The sequence below is a fragment of the Zeugodacus cucurbitae genome, chromosome X (genome assembly GCF_028554725.1).
Source record: "Zeugodacus cucurbitae isolate PBARC_wt_2022May chromosome X, idZeuCucr1.2, whole genome shotgun sequence".
NCBI lineage: Eukaryota > Metazoa > Arthropoda > Insecta > Diptera > Tephritidae > Zeugodacus > Zeugodacus cucurbitae.
The window spans coordinates 32,562,193-32,584,954 of record NC_071672.1 but is presented as its reverse complement, the minus strand read 5'-3'; the positions used below and the strand labels follow the sequence as shown (position 1 = coordinate 32,584,954).

Below are 22,762 nucleotides of genomic sequence, written 5' to 3'. Positions count from 1 at the left end.
ACAAAACAACAACATATGTAGCTGCACATGTCTATAGATACATATATAGAAGTTTATAAAAATCTCAAAATACTTATAATTTCCTCACATTTATATAAATTTGTCAATACAATAAAAAATCATAACTCGCTGCGTTGTAGCCAGCTATGCACAGTTGTTGAATAGAAAAGGTGAAACAATTTTTAAAAACAAACACAAATCAAATGAAATCGTAAAAATAGCAAATAATAATATAGTTATAACTAACAAGAAAACGCGCTGATACGTTGGCTTTGGGGGCCAACATAAATACTTGAATTGCCTTTGGCAGACACATGATTAAATCTACATATATATTTAAATACTATATAAAAATTAATATGAAAAAATATATTTATAAAAAATAATTCAACGGGCACGTCGTGCAGACCCTTGGTATGGATACAAACAAGCAAATATCATAAGCGAATTTATGAGATATTTTCATTTTGATTGATGCTGCGGCTCTATATAAGTATGTGCAAATGGGTGTATTCAAAATGGTATTCACATTTCGGTTCATATACCATACTTGTGTTATCAGCCACAGTATTCGACCTATAGTCATTGTGTTTGTTAATGGCAAGTTAATGTATGTAGTTATTAGAGGCCGAATGTACCATCTAGGAATTATGGAAAAATATTTACAGTGAAACCTCTAAAAGCGGACATCTCCGATAAGCGGACCCCTCTATTAACCGAACAAAAATTTAGGAATCAAGTTTCACGTTGCGTTTGTAGAAGAAATTCCACCCTAACAACCGAACACTCTCATGACCGGACGCGGATACTTTTTATTTTCAACCTCCGATAAGCGGCCGAGAGCTCTAATTTGCGGACAACGAATAAAGCAGAGTAATTAATTCTAAAAGTTTCAATGTCTCGTGGAATTATGTGTAAGTGGCTACTAAAGTCTTGAAGAGAAAAGTTTCAACCTACTCTCGATATTTTAAACTAAATAATATAAATATCCACCTGCTAATAAATAGATCACTCATTTGTGCGTTCGATTTGGGCATTATATAGAATTTTATATGTCACTACAGTTGTAAAAAAAAAATTATACGAGCTGCAGAGCTAAATAGAGAAGGTACAATCTTCTATAAGAGTGTACAGCTCCTGGCGTACGCCGATGATATTGATATCATCGGAAGGAACAACCGCGCCGTTTGTTCTGCTTTTTCCCGCATGGATAAGGAGGCAAAGCGAATGAAAAGTCGTAGATAATTTCGTATACCGTGGGAACCAGCATCAACAACACGAACAATGTCAGCCTCGAAATCCAGCGCAGAATCACTCTTGCCAACAGGTGCTACTTTGGACTGAGTAGGCAATTGAACAGTAAAGTCCTCTCTCGACGAACCAAAATCAAGCTCTACAAGTCACTTATCATTCCCGTCCTGCTTTACGGTGCAGAAGCTTGGACGATGTCAACATCAGATGAGACGACACTAGGAGTTTTCGAGAGGAAAATTTTGCGCAGGATTTATGGTCCTCAGAACATTGGCAACGGCGAATACCGCAGACGATGGAACGATGAGCTGTACGAGTTATACGACGACATTGACATAGTTCAGCGAATAAAAAGATAGCGGCTACGCTGGCTAGGTCATGTTGTCCGAATGGACGAAAACACTCCAGCCCTAAAAGTGTTCGATGCAGTACCCGCCGGAGGAAGCCGAGGAAGGGGAAGGCCTCCACTCCGTTGGAGAGCGACCTGGTTATACTTGGAGTCTCCAACTGGCGCCGAACAGCGAAGGAAAGAGAGTAGTGGCGCGCTCTCATCGATTCGGCTATAACCGGCTAAACGGTTCAACGCGAATTACATACATACATACATACAGTTGTAATATTATCACAGATATTTTGACAAGACTAGAAGACATTTCATTGAAAAACTTTCAAAAACATTTAACGTTTTGGACGCTATATAATTTATTAAGACTTCATAGGATTTATGGAAACCATTAAAAACTTCTTTTAAAAAAAGTGTGAGTGAAATTTCTGACTTTGTTGCCCTGGTCGCTATTCCCATATCAACGTGGCTTTAATAAAATTTGTAAATGAAAGTCAGCAAGGTCAGTATTCGGACGACTTTTTCTTATTCGACGAAATTGTTAATACAGAAAACAATAATATTGACATTGTCATTGACAAAAATGCTACTAAGGAATTACACCGGTCAACAAAAACAATATTTTTTTGGGGTTTCTTTTCTCATGCTTGAATTCTGATTCTAGACATTGAAAAACACTTATATATTAATCTTTAGTTCTTTAAGTTTGCTTTGGGCTGATCTACATCGATAAGTATATTTTAATTTATTTCATAAATCAAAGATGGCAGCACTTTGATTAACCCGAAAGTAAACAGTAAGAGGCACAGAAGTGAATGTTAACCTGTTTATTATAGCTGTAACAACACTATTAGTGTATTACTCAGTTAAAAAATTGCATCAAGTCAGTGTAAAAATGATGTTGATTCATTCTGTTTTATTTGCGGTGAATTTATTAAAGTTAGAAGTAAAAAATTTGCTTTCTCAGCAAATTGAAACTTTGCGAAGCCTATTTTAACCTAAAAGTCAGTAATCAAAATAATCTATAGTGAAATTGTAGAAAAATATAAAAATCAGTCATTTCTGCTTAAAAATCGAAAAATTGCTCTAATTTCTACGAAAGCAAACTTTAACCGGAAAAAATTGTCCTTATTTTTGTCATAGGAGAAACTAAAATTTAACATGTAGATGTCAGACACGAAAATCGTGTTGATCGGTATTATCTGATAGAGAAACGAAGAACTAAATGAATTATGAGCCCACGATACGGGTCAAATTAAATTACATAAAAAAAATTGTTAGTGTAGGCTTCACTGGATTCCAGTGCGCTATATAGACAACAAAAATTCTTATATTCCTTTTTAATATAAAACAAGTAAGGAAAGGCTAAGTTCGGGTTCAACCGAACATTTTATACTCTCGCAATTCATTGATGTAATTTTATAAAGATAACACAATTCGACCCATATATTCGGCATAAAGTTCAATAGAATAATGAAAATCATCATAAATGATATATGGGGACTGAGGTAATTCCTAAACCAATTTCACTAGTTTTCACCACCAAGATACAATATAACGAAGACTATACGGTCACTTAATTTTATATTACTTATAATTAGGTATATGGGATCTGGGGGAAGTTATGAATCGATTTTAACCATTTTTTGTACAGAGACAAACTGTTATAAGAAAAAAATTCAGAGGGAATGAATTACATTAAAATATTTGAGAGATTTACCTATATTTTCGGTGAAAAATTACCCTTAGGCACTGAGTTCTTCATGTTCTATATCAGGGGCCTTGAAAAGTCATAGTCCGATTTTGACGATTTTTCCACAACTGATGCCACAGCTCAAATACAATATTTGTGTAAAGTTTTATTTCGCTATCTTCATTTGTTCCTAATGCATATGTTATAAAGTGAACGAATCAGAAGAATTCAAAATTGAGTTATATGGGAAGTAGGCGTAGTTCTGAACCGATTTCGATTTGGTGTTTCTGACGTTTCTCTTTAGTGAGTTAACTCACTTTTAGTCAATTTCAACTTAACCTCTGTATGCGTATGTATGGTTACTATCCGATTTCTTTCATTTTTGGAATGTATAAGGAAACGGCTAAAAGAAACGACTGCACAAAGTTTGGTTTATATAGTTTTATTGGTTTGTTTATTTATAGGGGTCACGCCCACTTTTCCAAAAAAATTACATCCAAATGTGCCCCTCCCTAATGCGATCCTATGTTCCAAATTTAATTTTCATAACTTTATTTATGGCTTAATTATGACACTGTATAGGTTTTCGGTTTTCGCCATTTTGTGGGCGTGGCAATGGACTGATTTTACCCATCTTCGAAAGCTACCTCCTCAGGGTGCCAAGGAATATGTGTTCCAAGTTTCATTAAGTCCGTCCGTCCGTCCGTTAGAAAGCAACCTCCTCAGGGTGCCAAGGAACATGTGTTCCAAGTTTCATTAAGATATCTTAATTTTTACTCAAGTTATCGCTTGCACGGGGAGACGGACGGACGGACGGACGGACAGACATCCGGATTTCAAATCTACTCCTCATCCTGATCATTTATGTATATATAACCCCATATCTAACTCTTATATTTCTTGGTGACACAAACAACCGTTATGTGAACAGAACTATTATACTCTGTGCAACAGGTTGCGAGAGTATAAAAAGACAGCGGCTACGCTGGCTAGGTCATGTTGTCCGAATGGACGAAAACACTCCAGCTCTGAAAGTGCTCGATGCAGTACCCGCCGGAGGAAGCCGGGGAAGGGGAAGGCCTCCACTCCGTTGGAGGGACCAGGTGGAGAGCGACCTGGTTACACTTGGAATCTCCAACTGGCGCTAAACTGCATAGGAAAGATAGGAGTGGCGCGCTCTCATCGATTCGGCTATAACCGGCTAAACGGTTGAACGCCAATCACACACAGTTAGTATTTTGCTCTATTATTTGCAAAATTATATCATGTTTATTCGTATGATGAGCTAAGGCTGTAAGTCCGTTACAATGTCAGATGTGGATATTCGGCACGAACTGAACCTGCTCTGCGGTGTTATTACAGTGAGAAAACTACTTCGTAAACATTATTTGTATGCCCACAGTTCTCAAAAAATACGGTTAGGATAAAAGGTCCCGTCAGTATGTGAGACGCCTCCCTAAAACAGACCCCATTTTCACCACAAAAACAGTTATATAGTCATAGTTTGGGCTCTGCATACGGGGATATAATGCAGAATATTATGATACCATTTGCTGAAGAGAGCATGCCGCTGAAATGGATATTTTAGAAGGATAATGTAGTGAGGTCATGGATTGACCAGCTCAATCCCCTAACCCCAATCCCATTAAAAACCTTTGGACAGACGTAAAGAAAGATAAAACCAAAAACAACAAAAAGTTGTGCTAGAAAGAGGGGTTGTGTTGCTGTTATTAAAACTCGTGTAAATGCTACCAAGTACTAAAACATCGTATAGATGAAACATGTAAAATTACTATTTTACTGGTCCCTGTAATTTTCACACATAAGCACATCTCTGAAAATAAACATATCTTAGACCTACATATGCAAATCAGAATATTTATATGTATTATAAATATAGCAAAGAATAATGTAAAACACTTACACTCGCTTCTCGGTGCTGTATATTTATGTATTAAGAAGAAATAATGCTAAAAAATACAAACTGAAGGAAATCAGGTTTCTTTAAGAGAAAAAACTGGTGGTGATCTTGTACCGCCAGTTGAAATACACTTTAAAAAATAGTGTACTCTTGTTATTTTCTTTATTAGGTAATACATAATTCGTATTGTGTATTAAATATTCAAATTACAAAATTGCTAAAACTTTTAATATTTTAAAATAAATCTGTCGTGTGCGACCAAATAACAATATTTTGTAAAATACTGAATTGCATTGCGAGAACTATAACGGCATTTAATATCCTAATACAATTTGTTTTGTCTACTGTCATATTCCATGGTTCAATGGTTCATGGTTCATCCACATGGTTCAAGCAGCTCACTACTTCCGGTTTTAGACCAAGTATCCAAATATCGCTGATTTGCGCCCACGCCCCAACGGAAGAGAAGGACGATGTGACCAAAGATGCTTTCTATGAGCGCCTAGAACGCACCTATGAGCGCTGCCCCCGCCACGATGTAAAAGTCGTGCTTGGTGATTTTAACGCCAGGGTGGGTAAAGAAGGTGTCTTTGGCACAACAGTCGGAAAATTCAGCCTCCATGACGAAACATCGCCAAACGGCCTGAGGCTGATCGACTTCGCTGGGGCCCGAAATATGGTCGTCTGTAGTACCAGATTCCAGCATAAGAAAATACATCAAGCTACTTGGCTGTCTCCTGATCGAAACACGCGGAACCAAATCGATCACGTTGTGATAGACGGAAGACATGTCTCCTGTGTTTTAGACGTGCGTACGCTCCGAGGACCAAATATAGACTCGGACCATTATCTGGTCGCAGCGAAGATACGCACCCGCCTCTGTGCAGCAAAGAATGCCCGTCAACAAACACAAGGAAGGTTCGACGTCGAAAAGCTGCAATCGCAACAGACAGCCACGAAATACTCTACTCGACTTGCACTCCTGCTCTCTGAGAGCACTCATCGGCATCTCGGTATAAGGGAACTGTGGAACGGCATCTCAAACTCACTGCGTACCGCTGCAGCCGAAACAATTGGTTTTCGGCAACGACAAAAAACAAGCTGGTACGATGAGGAGTGCCGTCTCGCAGCGGAGAGAAAACAGACTGCCTACCTCGCAACATTGCAAACGACCACAACACGTGCGGGATGGGATAGATACCGAGAGCTGAAGAGGGAAGCGAGACGCATTTGCAGACAAAAAAAGAAAGAGGCCGAAATGCGTGAGTACGAAGAGCTTGAGAAGCTGGCAGACAGAGGGAATGCACGAAAATTTTATGAAAAAATGAAGCGACTTAACGAAGGTTTCAAGACCGGAGCATCCTCATGTAGAGACCAAGGTGGTAATCTGGTAACCGATGTTCAGGGCATACTGGGATTATGGAGGGAACACTTCTCCGACCTGCTGAATGGCAGTGAGAGTACAACACCAGGAGATGGCGAACCCGATCCCCCAATCGAGACGATGGAACAGATGTTCCATTACCCGACCATGAAGAAATTCGAATAGCAATTACCCGCTTGAAGAACAACAAAGCAGCGGGGGCCGATAGATTACCGGCAGAACTATTCAAATACGGCGGCGAAGAACTGATAAGGTGCATGCATCAGCTTCTTTGCAGAATATGGTCGGAAGAAAGCATGCCTGACGATTGGAATCTCAGTGTGCTCTGCCCAATCCATAAAAAGGGAGATCCCACAATCTGCGCCAATTACCGTGGGATCAGCCTCCTAAATATCGCATACAAAGTTCTATCGAGCGTATTGTGTGAAAGACTAAAGCCCACCGTCAACAAACTGATTGGACCTTATCAGTGTGGCTTTAGACCTGGAAAATCGACAACTGACCAGATATTCACCATGCGCCAAATCTTGGGAAAGACCCGAGAAAAGAGGATCGACACACACCACCTTTTTGTCGATTTTAAAGCTGCTTTCGACAGCACGAAAAGGAGTTGCCTTTACGCCGCGATGTCTGAATTTGGTATCCCCGCAAAACTAATACGGCTGTGTAAATTGACGTTGAGCAACACCAAAAGCTCCGTCATGATTGGGAAGGACCTCTCCGAGCCGTTCGATACCAAACGAGGTTTCAGACAAGGTGACTCACTATCGTGCGACTTCTTTAACCTGATGCTGGAAAAAATTATAAGAGCTGCAGAGCTAAACCGAGAAGGTACAATCTTCTACAAGAGTGTACAGCTCCTGGCGTACGCCGATGATATTGATATCATCGGAAGCAACAACCGCGCCGTTTGTTCTGCTTTTTCCCGCATGGATAAGGAGGCGAAGCGAATGGGTCTGGAGGTGAATGAGGACAAGACGAAATATCTCCTGTCATCAAACAAACAGTCGGCGCATTCGCGTCTTGGCTCCCACGTCACTGTTGACAGTCATAACTTCGAGGTCGTAGATAATTTCGTATACCTGGGAACCAGCATCAACAACACGAACAATGTCAGCCTCGAAATCCAGCGCAGAATAGCTCTTGCCAACAGGTGCTACTTTGGACTGAGTAGGCAATTGAACAGTAAAGTCCTCTCTCGACGAACCAAAATCAAGCTCTACAAGTCGCTTATCATTCCCGTCCTGCTTTACGGTGCAGAAGCTTGGACGGTGACAGATGAGACGACACTAGGAGTTTTCGAGAGGAAAATTTTGCGCAAGATTTATGGTCCTCAGAACATTGGCAACGGCGAATACCGCAGACGATGGAACGATGAGCTGTACGAGTTATACGACGACATTGACATAGTTCAGCGAATAAAAAGACAGCGGCTACGCTGGCTAGGTCATGTTGTCCGAATGGACGAAAACACTCCAGCCCTGAAAGTGTTCGATGCAGTACCCGCCGGAGGAAGCCGAGGAAGGGGAAGACCTCCACTCCGTTGGAGGGACCAGGTGGAGAGCGACCTGGTTACACTTGGGATCTCCAACTGGCGCCGAACTGCGAAGGAGAGAGACAGGTGGCGCACTATCGTCGATTCGGCTATAACCGGCTAAACGGTTGCAACGCCAATCACATACATACTGTCATATTCCTCGGTATTTAAAATTGTTGTGTACGAAATGCGATAAAGATAATTTAAGATATGTATATGGAGCTATGCCGTAAATACTGCAAACTGTGAACGACACTAAACCGCATCCCGAGAGAGCTGATACGACCGATCTATGATATCGGAATGAAAATGAACACGCACCAATGCGTAGAAAGAAGCCGGCTGATTGCTCTCGTACTGTGATCAAATTACAGTCACTGAACTGTTATTGATACTGTGATCTAAATAGAATCATTGAACTGTGATCAAACTGTTCTAGGTACATATGTATATTTAAATAAGAAAACAATTAAAATTTTCTTTTTCAGGTCCAATGCTTTTGACGTTTGCTTAATATTGTTTATCTTACTTGATATTAATTCTATTAAAGGTTGGGTTAGGTTATTCTGGTAGGCCAGCAGGACACGCATAGATCTGTAATGGTTCTTAGATAGAGTGTCATCTGAAATGTCAAGAACTCGAAAGGAAGAAAGGATTGCCTGCGGAGCTTCTTTGCAGAATATGGCTAGACGAAAGCATGCTCGACGATCGGAATCTCAGTGATTAGACCTTGTGTCAGTGTATTTTTAGACCTGGGAAATCTACACCAGATAAGATATTAACCATCCGTCAAATCATGGAAAATACCCGTGAAAAGAGGATCGACACACAGCAGCTTTAAATTTTTAAGCTGATGAACAGCTTATGCGGTTATGGAAACTGACGTTGGGTAATACCAGAAGCGCACTTAGAATTGGAAAGGACCTCTCCGTGCCGTTTGATACTAAATGAGGCTACAGACAGAGGGAATCACTATCGAGCGACTTCTTAAACCGCACCGTTAGTTCTGCTTCTACCAAACAGGAAAATGAAGCGAAGCGAATTCTGGTGATGAATGAGGACAAGAGGAAATATCTCCTGTCATCAACCAAACAGTTAGCTCATTCGTGACTTGGCTTTCACATCACTGTTCACAGTCATAGCATTGAAGTTGTAGATAATTTCGTTTTTCAACATCAACAACACCAGTATCGTCAGCCTAACTCTTGCCAACAGGATTGCGTAGATAATTGTAAAAAGTAAAGTCCTCTCTCGATCAACCAAAACTCGAACTCTGGAAGTCGCTCATTATTCCCGCTGCTTTACAGTGATGGTCGAAGTAGTGATTTTTCAGTATCGGTGAAAAGAGTGACGGCGATACAGTGTTTTTTATAGCGACAGCGATCACTAATTGCCTTAGTAATATGAATATGTAAAACACAATTGACTTATTTTTTTATTAGAAGCCATCTTCGCAATTTTACATAATATTAATAACATAGATATAATTTTAACACGCGATTCACCAAATCAAACTTTGCATTTGAAGAATTTTTGTAAATCAACTGTTGAATACTATTCAAATGAATATATTCACAATGAACAACCTAATATTACAAAATCACTATATCTAGCTCGAACACCAAAAAATCACCCCACACAACTTCTGTTAACTAGTTAGTACCAGTGATGATATTACAGCCTAGCAGTCACTGTCGCTATAAGTTATTTTTCAATCACAGCGATAAAATCATCGGTATGAAATATCGCTCATCACTAGTGGACGATGTCAACAGCCGATGAGACGACACTAGAAGTTTTTGAGAGACGGATTTTGCGAAAGATTTATGTTCCTTTGGCATACCGTAGACGATGGAATGATAGTTCATCGAATAAAAAGACAGCGGCTAGCTAATCAGGCCATATTCAAGATTGATAGAAGACAAGATTACGACAGTCGTTTACAGCTTTTTTGGGTTTTGAGTTCCTGTTGAGTGAACACGCGAGCAAAACAAAAGAAAAATTTACAAATTGCACGGTGGTACAAAATAATAAAACCAACAAAGAGCTGAAGTCAAGGCTAGTGCTTAATTATTATTTAAAATTCTAAGTGAAAAATGTATTAACTTGAAAAAGAAGTCAGCAATGGCGGAATTAAACAACAATATTACAAAAAAGTCGTATATAAAGTAAATATAGAATTTTTTTCACTTTTCCAACCAACAAAAAAGTTGGCAAAATGGCGAACTTTTTGTAACAAAACATATAATTTTAATTATAAATATGCATTATTATATTGGATCATTTTATAAATGAAGATTTTAAGAAGTACGTTCATTGTGATATTTTATCTGCACATTATTCAATTTGGTTCACCTTTTGTTGGAACAAAATTGTTTGCAATTCTCCTCTTTTAAGTGCCCTTTTTGACATTGAATCCGCTGAGTATTGTCAATAAATGTATGTACAGTATGTAACACAATTGAGCAAATAAAATCAAATATTCTTCAATTCAAATTTTTTTTGCACTACGCAACTTATTACGAAAAGAATATATATGTATTCGAATAGGTACACTAGTTGAGTTTTTTTCGCGGAAATATAACGGTACAATTTCTCAATATTTTTCTGGCGGCATCTGGTTTGCGTCACGTGCACATTTGCTCAATTGTGTTACAACATCGGTTGAGTTCAGGCGTGTGAGCATAGCTAAGACTAAATAAACAACTTTCGAATATTTGAAATACCAGTAGGTCTATTTATCAATTAACTAACGTTTCCAGAAGTATTTTTCATTTTATAGACGGTAAGTAGAATTAGAAAGATTGTTTTTTGTGAAGCTGTTTAACTTCGTGTTTTTTTTTAGAAAAATGAAGAAAATTGCTGACTCTATTAAAAAATCTGTGCTTCAATGGTTGAATGAAGGGCTCTCATATCGGCAAGTTGCAAATTTAGCTGAAATTTCATTTGGGTCAGTGAAAAATATTGCTAATTGTCATGAAATATTAGTACTAAAACATCGATCTGGTCGGCGATCCGTTTTAAATAACCACGACAGACGAACTATCAACCGTCTGGTGGCCTCGGGAGCAGTAAAATCAGGTACTGAGATTCAAAAAGAACTGGAGAGGACTTACGGAAAACAAGTTTCCCGCATGACTGTACACCGCGAGTTGAAAAAACTAGGGTTTAGAGCCAGGCGCAAAATTAAAAAACCTTTGCTTACTAAACGTCATCAAGAACTACGTCTAAAATTTGCTAAAGCGCACCGAAACTGGACTCCAGAACAGTGGGCGAATGTATTTTGGACAGGCGAAAGCAAGATTAACTTTCACGGGTCAGACGGAATACATTACGTTTGGAAGAAGTCATCAAAGACTATTACCAGCCGCGATGTCATCCCAACACTCAAATTTGGGGGCGGAAAAGTCCTCTTTTGGGGTGGCTTTTGTAAAAGTGGTGTTGGGGACCTAATTTTAATCGAGGGAAATATGGACGCGAATATGTATATAGATATATTAAGGCAAGGGTGTTTTTCTTCGTTGGAGATATTGGGTCTGGACAGTAGCAAAATCGTTCTGATGCAAGACAACGACCCCAAGCACAAAGCTAAGAAGACTATGGAGTATCTTAAAAGTCAACGAATTGAAACTTTGGAATGGCCCCCTCAAAGTCCCGATATTAATCCTATCGAGAACCTGTGGTTTGTTTTAAAAAAAAGGGTATACAATTATGCCAGTCCACCGAAAACAAAGGCGGAATTATTTACTAGATGTGTAGAAGTATGGAACTCCATCACTAAAAAAGAATGTGAAGATTTAGTCAACAGCGTTCCCAAGCGTATTGAAGCGGTGATAGCGGCCAAAGGAGGCTATACTAAATATTAAAGCGGTAAAAATTACATTGTATCAAAATTGAGCAAGTGCCATACAAGAGAAATTATATTTTCTTCTTATAAAACCTGAATAAATTTGTTACTCTTTTGTTGTTTTATATTATAGACGAACTGAAGAATGTATTAAAAAAAACTGTAATTCAATTCGCCCAAATTAAATACACATTTTTTGTAAGAATCGACATTCGTGATTTTGTTTGCTCAATTGTGTTACATACTGTATATAGTTTTGTAATGTTTGTTAAGAAGGGCAACTTAGGCGGGGTTTCTGTATTTACTAATAATAAAACAATATAATTATTATTTTCTTATGATTTTGGAAGTTTCACCGAAAATAGTTCACGGAGGTCAAAAACTTATTGTACAAAACTATCGCCCTTGGGGGAATTATTGTTAGAAAAATATGCGTTTCAATGTATTTATATATATACGCACACTTCTCTTAAATGAAAACAATTCCCCAATATTTACTAAATATTGCTCCTATGTCCCGAATCTTGCCGTCATGTTTTTTAATGATCTTATAAATTTCGCGTCATATCAAATTTATCCAAAATGTTATTCCCTTCTTTGTAATTGGGGTTTATTAATTATTATATTGAGCTATGCGATATTAATATTGAATGTATTTTTTTAAATAGTGATAATGTCAAACACGCCGAGACATCTACTAGATGCAGCATTTGTAACATTTCTTTCAATTCATGCTTTATACGTTTTTCATTCAATAATACTGGGTGCGAATAAGCTTGGTGTGGAAACTGAGCTTACCTTTACTGAATCTTCTGCTGGCGCTTGGACTTCAGGTATAACCTTTTTAGCAGTTATTTTTGTTTCAGGTTTATCCTTTTGTTGCCTTTCAAATTCAATTTTTTCATAGACCTCTAAGTCGGGACCTTCATAGTTATCCACAATTGTTGGTAAACATTCTGGTTTTTTCAAAGAATGAACTTTCGCTTTATCGGGTGCTACCATCAGTTTACCTTCTTTCATTGTTTCCTTAAAAAGTATGAGTGTGTAAAATCATGTGGAGTTTTAATTATGCAAAAAGTGACAACGATAAGAAGTATTGCCAGAAGAAAGTAGCAACTAAGAAAATCATGAATAACTTTTGAAGAACGCTAAGAATATTACAGCTAATAAGCATGAAAAGTAAAGGGAAAGCCTGTACCAAAAGTAGAAGTTACAGAAGTAGACAACTTTAAGAAAATAAAATGGCGTCAGCTTTAAAGTGCCAGGCAATGATTGTAGAAAGTAGATTGATTGTATTGAAGCAAGATTGTAGAACAAATCAATTCTTCTAGATTGTAGAAAAATAGTATTTAGAAACGATGTCGCTGCTCAAGAAAGTTGAAACAATTAGAGTGAGAGAAAGAGAAAGATAGAGAGTGCGAGAGAGAGGCAGAGAGAACGCGCGTGAGAGAAAGCTTCATTGTACAGTTACCTTTAACAGCTGTTGTGCTTGCTGTGGACCTTCTTCATCTTTTGGATCTTTTATTACAGGTTTCAAAACTACTCCCAAAAAGTTTTCTTTTTCAATGGACTCTTTGGTCGGAAGATTTCTAACTGAAGAACGACGACGTTGCTGAATGAGCTCCTTGAGCGATTGCTTACCCTGCATTACACGGAAGTAGTTAATAATAATAGTGTAACATTGTATTAGCGCTACAAAGCTAAATAAAAATGTTTTCCCTTAACACCGTATATTTACTTGAGGTTTCAACAAAAAAAGGTGGGGTATTTTCTACATTTTCACCTTCGTAAGCACCCAGAACTTTCGAAAAGATAAAAGCAAGAAGTGCTGGTATACTAACGTAGTAAAAAATATCACCAAACATTTTTTAGGTACGAATAGTGTAGCTTAACCGGCATTATTTAATGACTGAATAAATTATTATTATTTTTGGATTTTTTTAAAAGTAGCTTTTAAAACAAAGTTGTAATTTTGCAATCAAAATTGTACAACTATAGACATATACATACATATATATACATATATGATGTCTAACATATTGAACGAGAAAATTTCATTTTATGAATGCAGAGATTTAGATATTTTACATTAACACATGTCAGATGCGTTATAGAATTACAAAAAAAATATATATGTATATATGTACATAAAGACACAATAGTTTAAATAAATATTTATGGCATGTTATGTAAATGTCAGTTATAGAATAGCTGATTTACTTACCTCAACAGGGGCAGCAGGTTCAGGTGGTTTTTTAGCCTGTGCGTTTAGTTTGAGTGCGAGTGTGTTATGAGTGGATGTTGTGGACGTCAGGAATTATAACATATGTAAGTACATGGAATAAAGTGTATTTTGTATTTGTGCACACCATAAGTGATAACAATTAATCAAAGATGATCGAAATCTAGAAATTTATATGTTATATACATAGGTATGTATTTCCTGCAGTTAGATCACAAGCGAGATAAAGACAATTTGTGATTTGGAACTAGTAAATTATTACGAGCTCAATCTAAAACTATCTATATTTTTCAGACAGCTTAGTGCTATGTAACCGTGATGAACGTCTCGTATAAAGTATATAATAAGGTATAATCGGCAGTGCACGGATTTCTGTACAGTAAAAAAATATGCCTTAATTTACGCATTAGCTTACCTCTGGCTCAATAATAACGGGACGCAAGTTTGCTGAATCAACATCAGTGGAGTCTTCTGGTATCTTGCCTTTACCCACTTTGAAGCCATTGGGCTGTTCCGGTGGTCCTTCATCGGCAATTTCTTTCTGTAAAAATGAGGAAATACACTCATGCAACATGAAACATTTATGGATACGGCCCCATTTAAAGATACTTGTTATTCTAGTTTGTACAATCAGCTTTAGTTTTATAACTGTTTCGTGGTTTTGACGAGTATTGTAATTTAGGAATGGTCTATCTTGAATGGTTCTAACTTCAGTTATGCTATATTCTTAATAATTTATAGGAAATATTTGCCGTTTCATACCTTCGGTGGTCCATTTTTCAAAACAGCCTTTTCCGGTTCTTTTTTCTCTGAATCTAATACTAGTTTCTCCATTTTTGAAGGTATATCAAGTTCGCGACTAAAATCACTTGCCGCGAATTCTGATTTCTCATATTTTTCCAGTACTGGCCTTTCATAGTCTGGTATTTCCGGTAATTCTTCATATTTCGGTTTAGCTTTGCTCTTAGCCTTGGCTTTAGGTTTAGCCGGTTCTGGCTTTGGTTCTTCTTTAGGTGCAGTAACAGATGTTTTACGTAATTTTGGCAGCTCTTCTACAACAGCCTTTTCCGGTTGTATTTGCTGAGTAAAACAAAAAACAGATGGAGATCAAGGAAGGGAATCATTGAATACACATTACAAACATATTTTTGAATTGTTAGAATTTAGTTAGTAACAGGAAGAGGAAAGCTAATAATAACTATTAGTATAGAAATATTAAAAATATATATAATTCAATATTTTAGTGTGACGTGCGATATTATTGGAAAGTATTCAATAACTCTCAATTAAATAATATCTTTAAATTTATACCACCTACAATTGCAAAACCTTACTTAATCTCATGAGCATTCCTTGTGTGAGATACGTCAACCTGGTAGGATAATTGTTAAGTAGTAGAAAATTTCATCATTAATAAGAAATATGCCTTCTGGATAGTGTATAGGCAATTGAAAAGTAAAGTCCTCTCTCGACGAAAAAAAAATCAAACTCTACAAGCCATCATTCTCATAATTGTCATGCTGCTTTATGGTGCTGAAGCGTGGACGATGTCAGCAGCCGATGAGACGGCACTAGAAGTTTTCGAGAGAAAGGTTTTGCGGAATATTTATGGTATTTTGTATATTGGCATATCGAATAACGCAGACGATGAACCGATGAGCTGTATGAGTAAAAATACAGCGGTTACGCTCGCTAGGTCATGTAGTTAATGGGCGAAAACACTCCAGCTTTGAAAGTGTTCGTAGAAGCCGAGTATGAGGAAGACTCCCACTCCGTTGGAAAGACCAGGTGGAGAAGGACCTGGCTGCACTTGGTATCATCAATTGACTCGAACCAGTCAGAAGGAAGAACGATTGTCGCGCTGTTATAGCGCTGTTGTTAACTCGGCTATAACCGCGTGAGCCTTATCGACGCCAATAAATAAGAATAAGAAGATAGTGTATATCAGTGGTCGGCACTCCATACCACAACGTACGCTTACGCTCTATCATTCAGTTGTTGTCGAACCAGCAACGAGTAAACATCGCGCATAGCTATGGCACATTGCATAAGTTTATGGTTTTAAGCTATTTAAAGACAGAAAAGATAATGCTTTTGTGTTCTAATATATTTCTTTAAATAACTAAAATGAATAAATGAGCACAAAAATTCATGTTTTATGAAAAAATTAAAAACATTCTTAAAATGTTAGGCTACAGAGTTCTCACTGGGTATTCATTATTTCGTGCTCACCTATACAGTCAAAATTCCTCTCGTGCCGACCACTGGTGTATATTTAAAAATAAGGGCTCGATAAATAAGTTATCAATAACTTCAATGAGTCAGAATGAGAGTAACGCCAAACCAATTGTTCAATGTACAAAAAAAGTATATGTACATATTTGAAGTTTTGTCTTTGGCAATATACAATTTTATTTGAAAACAAATATTTTACTTTCCCACGCAGAAATGGTTTGGGTTAGGTTAGACTGATAGGCCAATAGACGCATTGACCAGTTTTGGTGATTTGTGATACTAGTTGGAGTGCTATCACGTAATCAATGAGCAGTAGTCATCATTTAGAATGCCTGCGATTGACGCGAATTTTAAAAGGTTATGTGGTTTTACTAACGATACCTTTTCCAGAAATAAAATAAATAAAAAATTGCTCCTGATGCTCGCATTCCACATGTAATGGGTGCAAAACCTGTATGCTATTTTCGTACGCAACAAGAGTTGAAAAAAAGTGTGGAATTTATATATGCACTTGAGTAAATAGCAAAGAGAAATATGTAGAAAACAAGAAAAGACAGAGATAGAAAGAGACAGAAGCCCAATAATACACATAGATCATCAAACCCTTAAAAATGTATGCACGATTTCTCACCTTAGATATTTGTCGTTTTTCAGCGGGTTTAAGCGTCGGAATTTCCTCTTTAATTTGCTGTGGATTCTTATTCGCCTCTATTTTCTTGTTTTCAGGTATCTTTTGGAATTATAAACATTTGTGGAAAAAATCAAAAGGATTTGGATTTTTACTAAGGTGTTGAAAAAATTAAAGTTAATTCTTTATAAAATGGCATTATTTTTTTTAATAATAATTTTGTATACCACATATGTTATATAAGGGAGTTTATAAACAACACTGTATATGTTAGGGACATTCAATCATAATTACCTCAAGTTCCGTCTTTTCCATAATAGACGATCTACGTGATTCCTTACTGGACTCTTCAATTTGCTGAAGAAACAAGACATACATACACATCAAGTACATTTTATAATTATAATTATCATTTTACAGAGTACATGCAAAGTAATGTTCCCGCAGTTAAGCATTTAACCGGTCATTTCCTAGCTGAAATCCAACTATCCAGAAAATCATCATTCTTATACTAATCCTAGAATAATTCCTTATTTTATATTGAATAGTTATTTTAATTTACAATCACACTAGGATTTTAGGTTTAGCTATTTTTTTTGAGCTAGCACCAGATTTTTTATATTCAATTGATAACTATTAAGGGATAAGATGGACTAAAAAATCGTTTTTATTTGTTTTTTTTTTTTCAAAATCGTGGAGGAAGTGCAAGCCCATTTGTTCGAAGCGGGGGTTTCAAAACGTTGTAACGTTGTCCTGTTCTTCACAATGTTTTTAGCTTCAAATTTATATTCATACTGTCGAAATATGTTAATAAATGATAATAAACTTAAAACTCTATCTATTTACTGGGCGTAGAAATAAAATTAAACAAAAATACAAAAAAACAGGCCGTCACATGGGATGACCCCTTAAGTAGTTTATGACTAGTTAAATACACTGCAGGGGTAAGTTTATAATATATACGTATTCTATACACATATGTACATGTATATGATAAATTAGCACATTACGCACATACATATGAACAATAAGGATTAGCACTCAAAAAGCGGCAAAAATGTATCTTTGATGATTTTAGATTTGTTGCCTTACATAATCATAAAGAACGCTGATGCGCCCACACGCTCACGCATGAAACAAATCAAAATTTTAGTTTGTGTATTTTGCCGCCAGTGTCATTAGAATACATACCACAGCCGATGAACGTCGTGATGAGACTTTTTCTCCGTCTATAATGGTTGTTTCCTGTGTTTTGATTACAGACTTCCTACGAACTTCTGATTTGCGTTCTTCTTGTATACTAGCCTGTTTTGTTAAAATATGTAGGTTATGATGTGAGACACAGATATACATTCATAAACACAAGTTATCAAGCAAAGCAGTTTAAGCAAGCTCTAAGATTCATAAAAAAATATTTTGTTGTATTTGCAGAGATATTATTTTTGATTTGAGTGAAGAGGAAATTGATAATATTTTAGAAGAAGTTTTCATCGATAATGAACAAAGCAATGACATTGAAAGTGAGAATGAAAACGATGCAGTTTTAACTTTAGCAATGAAGTTCAAATTTTGGCTGGCATTATACATCAAGTCAAAAAAAAAAGAAATTGCTGAGCCAACTGGGAAGCCAGAAAATTTCCAAAACACAACTCTTTTGGAACCATCGCGTAAATGGAAACAAGTTGAGAAAAGAACCGAGTTTTTTTTAATTCAGCTCATCAGAGGAATCAATAGCTAGTTGTAGTTATGGACAAACCATCAAAATGTTTCTTGATGTTCATTGAAACTATTGTAGAAAATATCATATTTCATTCAATACTATACAACAAAATACTTTATCTTAAAAAATGTATTCCTTTCATTTATAGGGATCAGTTTCTTTATAGGTTATCAACAACTCCCAAGTCGACATTATTGGAATGCAAGTGCTACTTTGTACTGACTAGGCAATTAAAAAGTAAAGTGCTCTCTCGTCGAAGAAAAACCAAACACTACAAGTTTCTCATCATACCCGTCCTGCTTTATGGTGCTGAAGCGTAGACGATGTCAACATCCAAGGAATAGGAGTTTATAGAGAAAGGTAGAAAAGACAGCGGCTGCGCTGGCAAGGTCATGTTGTCCGAATGGGAATGATATAAATTATATATTTTGCTTACCAGTTGATACCGTTTCTATAATGCATGGCATTATTCGAGAAATTAAATTCAATATTTAATTATGGCTTTAAAATTGTAACGATAAAAATATACTATAAACACACAGTATTGGCCCAAACTAAGCTAATAATAAAACAAAAAAAATGCTCATATATTTTTCTGGTTTAATAGAAGTATATTGCAACATCAAAAAATGAACTATCTTCCCAGACAAATCGAGAAAAATACAATAGCAAATTTGTTGTTTTATTATTATATGTGAAAGAATGTAAGTAACCCAGTAAAAAATCGGATGATCCAACGATTAATCTTAGATCGCTCCTTTGCATGTAATGGATTACTCCACAATGCTCCGAGGCCCATGCATTTATTACTCCTTTTTAACATAGCATGTCCTTACGAGGGATCACTCCTTTTGAGCTCCTAATGGAGCTCAAACCGAGTATTCTTCTGAGATCTTTTTGACCTCCGAAACGAGAGCAGTGGGAGTGATCTTCTTTATTTTCAGAAAGAGTACAAAAGGACTAATGATTTTATAATAGAAGAGCACAAAAATAGTAATAATTAATAGTAATTAATTAATTTTTTTTAGTAATTTTTAAATAATTGAATTCAGTGTTTTAATTTTCAAAATATTAGAATGAGTAATACACATTAATTATATACATAGTATATATATTATAGTATATAGTATATAGTTATTATGATTTAAAATCAAGTTAATAGCCACTTTAATATTTAGGAATACTTTGAGACGAAGCAGATTTGTTTGAATAGGTCTTTCGGTAAAAAGTTGCTTTACATTTGGAAAGGCCAGTTTAATCGCTCACTTAATGCTCTCATTACTACTTTATTGATTTTGGAGTAATAACAGAGTAATAGAAGTATTCGCATAATATTAGTAGCTTGTTTATTCCTCCAAATTGTATCAATAAGAGTGGAAACAAAGAATTTTTGTAAATGATATATCAAATCTATTTTACGCTCCTGCTGGCAAAATAAGGTCAAAAAATTAGGAAGTCGCTCGTCGCTTGTCGTCTTCTATGTGTTCAGCACATAAGTGATCGTATACGTACACACACCGATTGCCATTAAAGCTTAAACGACATAGCTCGCGAATGCGAAAGCGAAAGAATGCGCTCGACTGCGTTTATTTCGAGCAACTACATAAATGCGCTTTTGAATGTGTTGACAGCTGTGTACAAGGTGATGCACATACTCAATTTTTATTTGCGAGTTTGAAAACGAACCAATTAATATGGACAAGGATATTCAATTTTTAGTGATTTTTATTAGCAGTGTTCATAGAATACCTTGAATTAAGCAAAGAAAGGAAAATTTAAACTGTCTACCTAGTTTATTAAAACTTCATCACACCTTATCTTTAAAAATTACTTTAAATATTTGATAAATATATTATTAATAAACTAATAAATATTATATTTCACAAAATACTTATATTTTAGCGAAGAAAACGGGCTTAAATAATTAAAACACGCAAGATAGTAAGTAACATAATATTGGTTGCTATTCTCAAGAATGTGAAGGTTGCTGTGTTAGCGCATGAAAGTTGAAAATTTTCAACTACTGTGCGTCTTCGAGTCCGAGTTCGAATTTCGGAGATTTGGTTGCGAAAACATGCGAAAGCTATGTAGCTCATCTCATAAGAACATGTGTATTCAACTTAACTGTCAAACGTTCGCATTCGCATTCGCGAGCTTTGTCGTTTAGCTCACAGTACATACAGTAGAAAAACTTATTCGTGGGGAATTCTCGGTGGTAAGATAGCCGCCATCTTGGAAAAACGCAATGCTGTATATATTGAGTACTTCATTTTAGTAAAACTTTAGTCATAAAATAGCAAATATTATGTATATAGCTGTCTTATATAAAGCGAAATTATTTATTTATACTATATTTCAATTATAGAAGATTTCAACATCAATGTGTGCCATATTATTGCAAAAAAAATATTAAATGTTGATGAAATATTTCATAAGTGGTGAGAATAAAATACAGCTCTCATACAAGTACTTCTCTGTGGTACGTTATTTTTGGCCACATTTATTTAAACTTAACTGGCACAAAATTAGCAAAAAATCCATTTTTGCTAGTTTTACTTAAATTATTACAAACAATTATATTTAAAATACTTTGAATTGCAAAGCTTGGAAGTACACAAAAGTTTTATAAGTTTGAAATGATACGTAGTTACCTCCTTATTGAACATTTTTAAAACAAAATATGTCATGATCCTATTGAATAAGCATTTCAAACCATCGGGTCCAAGGTTATTTAATACTAATATAAGTTTTTTATGAAATTTATAAAAAGCTCAAGAGCTTTTACTAAGTTTGACGAATCCTACACTTTCTATTTTGTAAAAGTATAGGCATCTTCAGAGATCTACCCTTTCTCGAATAATGATAAAGACAGCAAACAATTGTGCATTTTAAAATATTCATTATACACATAACCATATAAATATGAAAATGAATTTCTCTGAAGGAAATCGTTTTCAATTACATATATCAATTTCCATAATAATAGATTGCTGACTATCTATGGAAGACATTGCCAATGCTTGAGAAGTTTGCCAAGAACTATCTTGAACCAGACAAACATACTCTTTTAAGGTTATTGAGTGAAAATTATTCAAATTGTTTAATAGTAATATTAAATCTGTTAAAATTTGAAAGCCCCAAATACAGTGTCACCAACCCAGGGATGTATTTATTTTAATACAATATTTAAAAATTAATTAGCACAACACCCTAATTACCACAATTGTAGCAAAAAAAGCGTAGCACACAACCCAAGTACGCCTCGGTGGTGTGTTAAAAGATGAAAATTAATGTAAACAAAAAAAGGTTTTCTACTGTATATACTGAGGTTTAGCTCTAACACGCACAAGCAAAAAGTCTGCAATCAGCAGTTGACTGAGCGGTCGGTGTGGACGAAGTTGTATATTTTACGTATGAAATGAAAACAAAATTTTCATTATTAAATAGCACAAAATTTAATTTATATTATATATACATTATTATTAATTATTACATTCATTAGCACGTGCACATATTCGTATTGTGCAATCATGCGGCATAGATCTGCTCGCTCATCCTCTGCAAGCAGACTGCATATTTTTGATCGCTGATTCGCTTGGTCCCACAGTAAGCGCACTAACACAATCTCATTTTGTGATGCTCGTTTGATTGTGGTGGTGCCCATCCCTGCAACTGAGTTACTTGAATACAGCATACACAAGCTGTTTCTATTCGCCATTGCTTTGCTCTTTTGTCAAAAACACAAGAATAATAGAAGATAAGATTACGACAGACTGAAGCGTTCACCAGAGAATGTATAATATAGAGAAGGTTCAAGTGCTGAACACAAAGACGACGACACGACACGACGTAGCGACGGCTAATCACAAATGTCGCTTTGAAGCCAGCGTCTTGTACATTTTGAAGACGGCAGCGACATATCAAACAGCAATTTCATTGTTGCCGTACTAACATCTTTCAC

The 22,762-nt window shown here is 36.1% G+C and overlaps 1 protein-coding gene across 32 annotated transcripts in view; it reads right to left on the bottom strand.

Annotated features, from left to right (window-relative positions):
• Positions 1-22,762, bottom strand: part of LOC105218270 (twitchin) — a 107,133-nt gene that overhangs the window by 57,942 nt on the left and 26,429 nt on the right. For 19 of the 32 annotated variants that reach the window (XM_029044104.2, XM_029044117.2, XM_011193736.3 and 16 more), the window contains 8 exons: positions 18,273-18,386; positions 17,376-17,438; positions 17,085-17,183; positions 14,981-15,298; positions 14,634-14,759; positions 14,201-14,236; positions 13,448-13,618; positions 12,775-13,002 (listed from right to left, as the gene is read on the bottom strand). The exons of 2 other annotated variants lie outside the window; for them this stretch is intronic. In XM_029044104.2, coding sequence (XP_028899937.2) covers positions 12,775-13,002; positions 13,448-13,618; positions 14,201-14,236; positions 14,634-14,759; positions 14,981-15,298; positions 17,085-17,183; positions 17,376-17,438; positions 18,273-18,386 — 1,155 coding nt within the window. The remainder of the gene's footprint in view (positions 1-12,774; positions 13,003-13,447; positions 13,619-14,200; positions 14,237-14,633; positions 14,760-14,980; positions 15,299-17,084; positions 17,184-17,375; positions 17,439-18,272; positions 18,387-22,762) is intronic. 11 more of the 32 variants (XM_029044114.2, XM_054235686.1, XM_054235687.1 and 8 more) reach the window with 7 other exon arrangements.